The sequence below is a fragment of the Hemiscyllium ocellatum genome, chromosome 12 (assembly GCF_020745735.1).
Source record: "Hemiscyllium ocellatum isolate sHemOce1 chromosome 12, sHemOce1.pat.X.cur, whole genome shotgun sequence".
Lineage (NCBI taxonomy): Eukaryota > Metazoa > Chordata > Chondrichthyes > Orectolobiformes > Hemiscylliidae > Hemiscyllium > Hemiscyllium ocellatum.
This window is the reverse complement of record NC_083412.1, coordinates 10,620,286-10,632,295: the sequence shown is the minus strand read 5'-3', so window position 1 is coordinate 10,632,295 and position 12,010 is coordinate 10,620,286. Positions and strand designations below refer to the sequence as shown.

Here is a 12,010-nt window from a genome sequence, read left to right as displayed (position 1 = left end):
TTGTCCTGTTGATATCAGACCTGTGTGGGTGGCAGTTTATTGTACTGTTTCTTACTGACCTGAGGGGATAGCTGATAATTGCTGATCCATGTGGTTAGCAGTCATTGTCCTGTTTATTACTGACCTGTGTGGGTAGCAGATATTGCACTGTTATTACTGACATGTGTGGTTAGTGGTTATTGCACTGTTTATTACTGACGTGTGTGGGTAGCAGTTTATTACTGACCTGCATGGAGCGCAGTTGTTGTACTGTTTATTAATGACCTGCCTGGGGACCAGTTATTGTATGGTCTATTATTTACTGACGTGTGTGGGTTGCAGTTATTGCACTGTTTATTACTGACCTGAGTCAGTAGTATTTTATTACAGTTTATTACTGACTTTCGTGAGTAGCAGTTATTGTACTGTTTATTACTGACCTGTGTGTATAGCAGTTTATTACTGACCTGCGTGGGTAGCAGTTATTGTGCTGTTTATTACTGACCTTCGTGGGTAGCAGTTATTGTATTGTTTATTATGGTCCTGAATGGGTAGCGGTTCATTGCTAACCTGTGTGGGTAACAGATATTGTAATGTTTATTACTGACCTGTGTTGGTAGCAGTTATTATACAGTTCATTACTGCAGTCTGGGTAGCAGTTTATTATTGTTTATTACTGACCTGTGCAGATAGCAGTTATTATGATGTTTATTACTGACCTGTCTGGGTAGCCGTCTATTACCCACCTGAGTGGGTAGCGGTTATTGTTCTGTTTATTACTGACCTGTCTGGGTAGCAGTTATTGTCCTGTTTATTACTGACAAGAGTGGGCAGCAGTTATTGTGCTGTTTATTATGGTCCTGAATGGGTAGCGGTTCATTGCTAACCTGTGTGGGTAGCAGATATTGTAATGTTTATTACTGACCTGTGTTGGTAGCTGTTTATTGCTGATCCGCATGGGTAGCAGTTACGGTACAGATTATTACTGACCTGCGTGGGTAGCAGTTTATTACAATATATTACTGACGTGCGTGGGTAGCAGTTATTGTACTGTTTATTACTGAACTGCGTGGGTAGCAGTTATTGTACGGTTTATTACTGACCTGCATGTGTAGCAGTTATTGCACTGTTTATTACTGGCATGCGTGGGAAGCAGATATTGTCATGATTATTGCTGACCTGAGTGGGTAGCATTTATTGTACAGTTTATTACTGACATGTCTCTGTAGCAGTTATTGTACAGTTGATTACTGACCTGAGTGGGTAGCAGTTTATTACTGACCTGTGTGGATCGCAGTCGTTGCACTGTTTATTAATGACCTGCCTGGGGACCAGTTATTGTGCGGTTTATTAGTTACCTGCATGGTAGCAGTTATTGCACTGTTTATTACTGACCTGGGTGGGTAGCAATTTATGACAGTTTATTACTGACCTGCGTGAGTCGCAGTCATTGTACTGTTTACATCTTAGCTTCATGGCTAACTGTTATTGTACTGTTTACTACAGACCTGTGTGGGTAGCAATAATTGTATTGTTTATTACTGACCTGAGTGGGTAGCAGTTATGGTTCTGTTTATTACTGACCTGTCTGGTTAGCAGTTTATTACTGACCTGCGTGGGAAGCCGCTATTGTTCTGTTTATTGCTGGCCTGCGAGGGTAGCAGTTCTTGTCCTGTTCATTACTAACCTGTGTGGGTAGCAGTTTAATACAGTTTATTACTGCCCTGCATGGGTAGCAGTTATTATACAGTTGCTAATCGACCTGCGTGGGTAATATTTATTGTACTGCCTCTTACTGACCTGAGGGGTAGCAGTTTATTGCTGATCCCTGTGGGTAGCAGTTACGGTACTATTTAGTACTGATCAGAGTGGGTAGCATTTATTGTACAGTTTATTACTGACCTTTCTGGGTATATGTTTATTACTGACCTGTGTGGGTTATAGCTATTGCACTGTTTATTACTGACCTGTGTTTGTAGCAGTTTATTACTGACCTGCGTGGGTAGCAGTTTTTGTGCTGTTGATTACTGACGTGCGTGAGTTGCAGTTATTGTACTGTTTATTGCTAACCTGCGTGGGTAGCAGTTTATTACTGTTCTCCATGGTTCACAGTTATTGTACTTTTTATTACTGATCTCATTGGGTAGGAGTTATTGTACTCTTTATTACTGACCTGTCTGTGTAGCAGTTTATTATTGTTTTGCATGGATCGCAGTTATTGTACTGTTTATTACTGATCTGAGTCGGCAGCAGTTTATTACAGTTTACTATTGACCTGTGTGGGTAGTAGTTATTGTACTGTTTATTATGGTCCTGAATGGGTAGTGGTTCATTGCTAACCTGTGTGGGTAGCAGATATTGTAATATTTATTACTGACCTGTGTTGGTAGCTGTTTATTGCTGATCCTTATGGGTAGCAGTTACGGTACAGATTATTACTGATCTGAGTGGGGAGCAGTCATCGTACTGTTTATTACTGACCTGCGTGTGTAGCAGTTCATTACAGATTATTACTGACCTGCGTGGATAGCAGTTATTGTACTGTTTATTACAGAATTGCGTGGGTAGCAGTTATTGTCCTGTTTATTACTGACCTGCGTGGGTAGCAGTTATTGTACTGTTTATTACTGAATTGCGTGGGTAGCAGTTATTGTACTGTTTATTACTGACCTGAGTGGGTAGCAGTTATTGTACTGTTTATCACTGACCTGAGTGGGTAGCAGTTTATTACTGACCTGCGTGGGTAACAGTTGTTGCACTGTTTATTACTGACCTGCCTGGGGACCAGTTATTGTACGGTTTATTAATTACCTGCATGGGTTGCAGTTATTGCACTGTTTATTACTGACCTGAGTGGGTAGCAATTTATGACAGTTTCTTACTGACCTGCGTGAGTAGCAGTTATTGTACAGTTTATTACTGACCTGTCTGTTTAACAGTTTCTTACTGACCTGCGTGTGTAACAGTTATTGTAGTGTTTATTACTGACCTGCCTGGGTAGCACTTATTGTACTGTTTATCACTGACCTGCATGGATAGCAGTTATTGTGCTGATTTTTAGTGCCTTGAGTGGGTAGCACTTTATTCCAGTTTATTACTGACCTGTGTGTGTTGCAGTTATTATACTGTATATTACTGACATGCATGTGTAGCAGTTATTGTCCTGTTTAGTACTAACCTGCGTGGGTAGCTGTCATTGTCCTGTTTATTACTGACCTGCGTGGGTAGCAGTTATTCTCCTGTTTATTACTGACCTGCATGGGTCGCAGTATTGTACTGTTTATTCCTGACCTGTCTGGGTAGCAGTTTATTACTGACGTGCGTGGGTGGCAATTATTGTACAGTTTATTACTGACCTGCGTGAGTAGCAGTTATTGCACTATTTATTACAGACCTGTGTGGGTAGCAGTTATTGTACTGTTTATTACTGATCTAATTGTGTAGCAGTTATTGTACTGTTTATTCCTGATCTGCATGGGTAGTAGTATTGTACTGTTTATTCCCGACCTGCGTAGGTAGCAGTCATTGTACTGTTTATTACTGATCTGAGTGGGTAGTAGTTTATTACAATTTATTACTGACGTGCGTGGGTAGCAGTTTTTGTACTGTTTATTACTGACCTGCGTGGGTAGCAGTTATTGTACGGTTTATTACTGACCTGCGTGGGTAGCAGTTATTGTACTGTTTATTACTGACCTGTGTGTGTAGCAGTTATTGTACCGTATATTACTGACCTGCATGGGTAGCAGTTATTGTACAGTTGATAACCGACCTGCGTGAGTAGCATTTATTGTACTGCTTCTTACTGACCTGAGGGGGTAGCCGTTTATTGCTGATCCATGTGGGTAGCAGTTACGGTGCTATTTAGTACTGAACTGAGTGGGTAGCAGTTATTGTACTGTTTATTACTGACCTGAGTGAGTCGCAGTTATTGTACTGTTTACATCTTAGCTTCATGGCTAACTGTTATTGTACTGTTTACTACAGACCTGTGTGGGTAGCAATTATTGTATTGTTTACTACTGACCTGAGTGGGTAGCAGTTATTGTTCTGTTTATTACTGACCTGCGTGGGTAGCAGTTATTATACAGTTCATTACTGCAGTCTGGGTAGCAGTTTATAGTGCTGTTTGTTACTAATCTGATTGGTAACAGTCATTGTACTGTTCATTTCTGACCTGCGTGGGTAACAGTTATTGTACTATTTATTACTGACCTGTGTGGGTAGCAGTTATTGTACTGTTCATTCCTGACGTGCGTGGGTAGCAGTTATTGTGCTGTTTATTACTGACGTGCGTGGGTAGCAGTTATTGTGCTGTTTATTACTGACCTGCGTGGGTATCAGTCATTGTACTGTTTATTACTGACCTGCTTGGATCTCAGTTATTGTCCTGTTTATTACTGACCTGCTTGGGTCACAGTTATTGTACTGTTTATTACTGACCTGCTTGGGTCACAGTTATTGTACTGTTTATTACTGATGTGCGTGGGTAGCAGTTATTGTACTGTTTATTACTGACCTGCGTGGGTAGCAGTCATTGTACTGTTTATTACTGACCTGCTTGGATCACAGTTATTGCACTGTTTATTACTGACGTGTGTGGGTAGCAGTTGTTATACTGTTTATTGCTGATTTTCGTGGGTAGTAGTCATTGTACTGTTTATTACTGACTTGTGTGGGTAACAGTTATTGTCCTGTTTATTACTGACCTGCGTGGGTAGCAGTCATTGTAACGTTTATTACTGATCTGTGTTGGTTGCAGTTATTGTACCGTCTATTACTGACCTTGTAAGGGTTGAGGTTATTGTACTGTTTATTACTGACCTGCGTGGGTAGCTGTTGTTATACTGTTTATTACTGATCTGATTGGGGAGCAGTTATTGTACTGTTTATTACTAACCTGTGTGGGAAGCATTAATTGTATTGTTTATTACTGCTCTGATTTGGTGGCAGTTATTGTACTGTTTATTGCTGATCTAAGTAGGTAGCAGTACTTGTCCTGTTATTACTGACAAACGTGGGTAGCAGTTATTGCACAGTTTATTACTGAACTGTGTGGGCAGTAGTCATTGTACTGTTTATTACTAACCTGCATTGGTAGCAGTTATTGTACTGTTTATTTCTGAACTGTCTGGGTAGCAGTTATTGTACAATTCATTATTCCTGTTTGGGTATCAGTTTATTGCAGTTTATTACTGACCTGAGTGTGTCATAATTATTGTACTGTTTATTACTGATCTGTGTGGGTAGCAGTAATTGTACTGTTCATTACTGCTCTGAGTGTGTCGTAGTTACTGTACTGTTTATTACTGACCCGCGTGGGTAGCAGATATTGTACTGTGTATTACTGACCTGTATGGGTAGCAGTTTATTATTAATCTGTGTGGGTAGCTGTTTATTACAGTTTATTACTGACCTGCGTACATAGCAGTTATTGTACTGTTTACTACAGACCTGTGCAGGTAGTATTCATTGTACTGTTTATTACTTATCTGAGTGGGTAGAAGTTATTTTACTGTTTATTCCTGATCTGAGTGGGTAGCAGCTATTGTACTATTTATTACTGACCTGCATGGGTAGCAGTTATTGTACTGTTTATTACTGACCTGTGTGGGTAGCAGTTATTGTACTGTTTATTACTGACCTGTGTGGGTTCCAGTTCTTGTAGTGTTTATAACTGACCTGTGTGGGTAGCAGTTTATTGTGGTTTATTACTGACCTGCATGGGTAACAGTTTATTACTGAAATGCCTGGGTTGCAATTATTGTACTCTTTATTACTGACCTGTGTGGGTAGCATATATTGTACTGTTTATTACTGACCTGTCTGGCTTGTAATTAATAAGAGTTTATTCCTGACCTGTCTGGGTAGCAGTTTATTACAATTTCTCACTGATCTGTGTGGCTGGTTGTTTTGTACAGCATATTGACTTGTGTGACCAGTGTATTATAGTTTATTACTGATCCATGCGGCCAATAGTTTATTATTAAACTGTGTGGTCTGCCATTTACTGCAGTTTATCAGTGACCAGTGTGGACAGCTGCTTATTACAGTGTATATCTGATCTATGTGGTTAGCAGATTATTACAGTTTATTGTTGGCTGTGAGGGCAACAGTTCATTTCAGTTTATTACTAAATGGTTGCCAGTTTAGTGCTGTACTGTGTGTCCACCCAGGCAACATCCTAGTAAATCTTGTCTGAACTCTTCCCAAAGTTTCCATATCCTTCCTATAATGCAGTGACCAGAACCGTATGTAATACTCAAGATGCGGCCTAACCAGTGTCTTTTACAACTGCAGCATGACATTGTAGTTCCGAGACACATTCCCTCCAGTAACAAAATCTAACACACCGTATGCCGTCTTGACAACCCTATCAACCTGGGTGGCAACTTTCAAGGATCTATGCACATGGACATTGATATCTCTCTGTTTATCACTCTGCATTCCAGTTGCTCCTTCCAAAGTGAATCACCACACACTTTTCTGCATTAAATTCCGTTTGCCACTACTCAGCCCAGCCCTACAGTTTATCTAAGTCTCTCTCTAACCTTTAACATCCTTCATCACTATCCACAACTCTACTGACCTCAGTCTCATCTGTAAATTTACTAACCCATCCTTCTACACCCTCATTCAGGTCATTGATATAAATGACAAACCAACAGTGGACCCCAAAACAGATCCTTGCAGTACCCCACTGGTAACTGAACTCCAGGATGAATATTTCCCATCAACCACCACCCTGTATTTTTTCAGATCGCCTATTTCTGATCCAAATTGCTAAATCCCATATCTCCGTATTTTGTGCAATAGCCCACCATGGGGAACTTTATGTTACCGAAATCCATATACACCACATCAACCACTTTACCCGCATCCACATGTTTGGTCACTTTCTCAAAGAACTCAATAAGATTTGTGAGGCACAACCTACCCTTCACAAAACCGTGTTGGCTGTCCCTGATCAACTGATTCCTTTCCAGATGATTATAAATCTTAGCTCTTATAACCCTTTCCAACACTTTACCCACAACTGATGTAAGTCTCACTGGTCTATAATTTCCAGGGTTGTCTCTACTCCCCTTCTTGAACAAGGGGACAACATTTGCTATCCTCCAGTCTTCTGGTACTATTCCTGTAGACAATGACGACATAAAGATCAAAGCCAAAGGCTCTGAAATCTCCTCGCTGGCTTCTGAGACAATCTGAGGATAAATCCCAGCCGGCCCAGGAGACTTATCTATCTTTACACTTTCCAGAATTGCTAATACCTCCTCCTTCTGCATTTCAATCCCACCCAGTCTAGTAGCCTGTATCTCAGTATTCTCCTTGACCACGTTGTCTTTTTCCAGTGTGAATACTGACAAAAAGTATTCATTTAGCGCTTCCCCTATCACCTCTGACTCCACACAACATCCCACTATTATCCTTGATTGGCCCTAATCTTATTGCAATCATTCTTTTATTCCTGATATACCAATAGAAAGCTTTAGGGTTTTCCTTGATCCGATCTGGCATTGACTTTCATATCCCCTCTTGGCTCTTCTTAGCTCTCTCTTTAGGTCTTTCCTGGCTAACTTGTATCTCTCAAGTGCCCTAACTGAGCCTTCATGTCTCATCATAACATAAATCTTCTTCTTACTCTTGACAAGAGATTCAACTTCTTTAGTAATCCACGGCTACCTCACTCTACCACTTCCTCCCTGCCTGACAGGTACATACTTATCAAGGACACGCAGTAGCTGTTCCTTGAATAAGCTCCACATTTCAATTGTACCCATCCCCTGGAGTTTCCTTCCCCATCCTACGCAACCTAAATCTTGCCTGATCACATTATAATTACCTTTCCCCCAGTTACAACACTTGCCCTGCAGTATATACCTGTCCCTTTCCATCACTAAAGCAAACATAACTGAATTATGGTCACTATCACCAAAGTGCTCACCTACCTCCAAATCTAACACCTGACCAGGTTCATTCCCCAGGACCTAATCTAATATGGCATCTCCCCTTGTTGGCCTGTCTACATATTGTGTTAGGAAACCCCCCTGCACATTGAACAAAAACTGACCCATCTAAAGTACTTGAACTATAGTATTCCCAGTCAATATTGGGGAAGCTAAAGTCTCCCGTAACAACTACCCTGCCACTCTCATTCCTATCCAGAATCATCTTTGCTATCCTTTCCTCTACATCTCTGGAACTATTCAGAGACCTATGGAAAATTCCCAACAGGGTGCCCTCTCCTTTCCTGTTTCTAATCTTAGCCGATACTACCACAGTGGACAAGTCCTCAAACGTCCTTTCTGCCACCATAATGCTGTCCTTGACTAACAATGCCACACCTCCCCCTCTTTTATCATCTTCTCTGTTCTTACTGAAACATCTAAATCCTGGAACCTGCCACAACCATTCCTGTCCCTGCTATATCCATGTCTCCAAAATGGCCACAACATCGAAATCCCAGGTACCGACCCATGATGCAAGTTCACCCACCTTATTCTGGATACTCCTGGCGTTGAAGTAGACACACTTCAAACCAAATTCTTGCTTGCCAGTACCCTCTTGCAACCTTGAAACCTTATTTCTGACCTCACTACTCTCAACCTCCCATATACTTGAACTACAATTTCAGTTCCCATCTCTCTGCTGAATTAGTTTAAACCCACCTGAACAGCATTAGAATATTTCCCCTCCAGGATATTGGTCCCCCTCTGATGAAGGTAAAGACCATCCTGTTTGTACTACAGAAAGAGCCTCATTTATCCAGGAAACCAAATCCTCCCTCTTGTACCATCCCTGCAGCCATGTGTTCAAATCCTCTCTCTCCCTATTCCTCACCTCACTAGCATGTGGCACGGGTAACAAACCAGAGACAACAACCCTGTTTGTTCTAGCTCTAAACATCCACCCTAGCTCTCTGAATGTCTGCCTTAAATCCCCATCTCTCTTCCTACCTATGTCATTGGTGCCTACGTGGATCATGACTTGGGGCTGCTCCCCCTCCCCCTCAAGGATCCCAAAAACACGATCAGAGACATCATGAACCCTGGCACCTGGGAGGCAACACACCAATCGTGAGTCTTTCTCATTCCCACAGAACCTCCTATCTGTTCCCCTAACTATGGAGTCCACAATGACTAATGCTCTGCTCCTCAACTTCTCTTATGAGCAACAGGGACAGACTCTGCACCAGAGACCTGTGCCCCCTTGCTTAACTTGGTAAGATCCCCCCACCAACAGTATCCAAAACGGTATACTTGTTATTGAGGGGAACGGCCACAGGGAGTCCCTGTACTGCATGCCAATTCCCTTTCCCTCCCCTGACTGTAACCCATCTGCCTTCTACTTGTACCTGAGGTGTGACTACCTCCCTGTAACTCCTCTCAATAACCCCCTCTGCCTCCTGAATGATCCGAAGTTCATCCAGCTCCAGCTCCAGTTCCCTAACGCGGTTTTCGAGGAGCTGGAGTTGGGTGCACTTCCCGCAGATGTAGTTAGCGGGACGCTGGTGGTGACCCTTACCTCTCACATTCAGCAGGAGGAGCATTCAACTGCCTGAACCTCTAAACTCCCAACAAGACGACTAAAAAACTAAAAAGGAACTAGTCACCTTACCAATCCGGCACACAGAATCCTTACTTTTTGGCTAGAGGAGGAGGATGGGTGGGAGATAATACCCGAGGAGTGTTTCAGGTAAAGCAACCACCCAAATATAAAGCCTCACTTACCCCGCAGTCCCATGTCTGCTCCTGCTCAGTGTGCTCCACTTATTCACGAGGTAAACATTTATATCTTTTAAAATTTACCTTCCCATCAGGTCACTGGTCCTTGCTGTCTCTCCTCCCACTCCAACTTCCGCTGATAAAACATGAAGAATGCTGTTCCCTTTAAATAAGCTTTTATATCTTTTAAAATTTACCGTCTCGACTGAAACTTGAACAATGCTCCGATAATTCCAGAACTGTACACAATACTCTAATTGGGACCAAGCCAACAATTTATATAATCCCAGCACAACATCATTGGCTTGAACTCTTCAACTTTATGCCTGAGTTAATTAAGGCATATATGATAATGATAAATAACAATATGCTTTTTTAACCACTTCATCCAACTGATACCTTAAGAGACCACTAGATGTGTACACCAAGATCTCTTTGTTCCTTTGTGGTTCCCAGCGTCCTACCATTCATTATGCATCCACTTGCCATGTTCTGACCTGCCCAAGTGCATCGCCACCCATTTAACCAGATCGAATTCCGTTTGCCGCTGATCAGTCCATCTGTCTAGTGTCTATATTTTCTTGTATTTTAGGTTATCGTCTTCACTATTTACCGCCCCATTGATTTTATATCGGCAAACTTACTGACTAACATTTCTACATTCAAGTGTAAATCATTTATATAAACCACAAACAACAAGAGCCCCAACACTGACCCCTGTGGGACCCCATTGTACACAAAACTGTAGTTGGAGAAGCTCCCCTCGACCATCACCCTCTGATTCCTGTCACTCAGCCAATTGCAGATCCAATTTACCAATTTTCCTTGGACTCCTTATCTCTGCTGTCAGTCTCCCATATATGACCTTACCAGGAGCTTTGCTGAAGTCCAAGCATTGTCCTCATCTATACATCTGGCCACCATGTTGACACATTCAATGGAATTGGTCTGATATGACCTCCCCTTAACAAAGCCACGCTGATTGTTCTTAATTAATCTCTGCCTTTCTGAACGTAGATTAAGTCTGGCCCTCAGAACTGCCCCAATAGCCTCTTAATTAATCTTTGCCTCTATGAACGCAGATTAAGTCTGGCCCTCAGAACTGCCCTAATAGCTTCTCATCACTAAAGTTAGACAGACTAAAGTTAGCCTATTCCCTGGTTTATCCCTTGCTGCCATATTGAATAGTATAACATGAGCATTGCCACTTCAGGTGAAATATACCCTCCTGGAGGCAAAATGTGAATGAATTCTCGGACAGAAGAACACATAGTCTAAACAGTTTGCAAACCACAGACTCTTAGATTGGAGAATTATTTCACTGTTTCTTGGTAAAATTGAGTTTATTTAAATTGGAAATCAAAGAGGAAGTTTAGGAAAGGATAGTTACCCACAACAGCAGTGATCGTTGTTGTTTCGTTCAGACAATGAGCTGCAGTCACCACCAAAGTCTCAGTTAGAATTGTACCTCCACAAAACCCTTTGCCATTTTCATCGACTAAAAGAACCTGTTGGATAATTCAATAGAGCTTCAGGATAATCATTAATTGGTCCCATCAAACATTTAAAGTAAAAACCATTAAACTGAACACAGGCAGCTTAAAAAAGTGTTAAGGCCCTGAAACCGAATCAGGGAATTCTACAAACAATATGGTCTGCAATTGGAACCACACGGACTTGCAGATGACCACCACTGGCATTGCTCATGGATAGAGAGCTTATTGTGTCCCAAAGGATTGTACGGACGAAAGAAAAACACCAACCAGCTAATCCTCTGTGGCAGTGCTCAATGTCAGAACTTGGTCTCTGTCACATGATATTACTCAGGGATATAATCCGTCTGAATCTGTCAGTATTGCTTATGGACAGTAAAATTCGATAATCCCTGGTGTTGGTATTCAATAGCAAACTATTGGGAGGGAAGGCTGAGATGGGACTGGGTATATTAAGGCAATGACTACAATGGGCGATCCAGGCAATGACTACAATGTTTTCTGTACTATGTTAATATCTAAGCAAACTAATTCTTTGATATTTCTGCCGTCTCTCTGTAGTGTGCTTTTTAAAGATTTGGGCCCAGGCTATTGACTTCACTGGCTGGGCCAGCATTAATTGCCCAGACCTAGTTGCCCATACAGAAGGTGGAGGTGAGCTGCCTTCTTGAACTGCTACAGTTCACTCACTCTGGGTTGACTCACAGTGCTGAAAGGCTGGGGGGAGTTCTACCGTTTTGACCCAGCAATAGTGAAGGAACAGTGACCTATTTCCAAGTCAGGATGGTGAGTGGCTTAGAGGGAAACTGG

General features: G+C 41.8%; 1 protein-coding gene across 1 annotated transcript in view; it reads right to left on the bottom strand.

Annotated features, from left to right (window-relative positions):
• LOC132820887 (coagulation factor X-like) overlaps positions 1-12,010 on the bottom strand; it is a 75,025-nt gene that overhangs the window by 22,026 nt on the left and 40,989 nt on the right. The window contains exon 9 of the mRNA XM_060833246.1: positions 11,098-11,215. Within this exon, the coding sequence (XP_060689229.1) occupies positions 11,098-11,215 (118 nt within the window). The remainder of the gene's footprint in view (positions 1-11,097; positions 11,216-12,010) is intronic.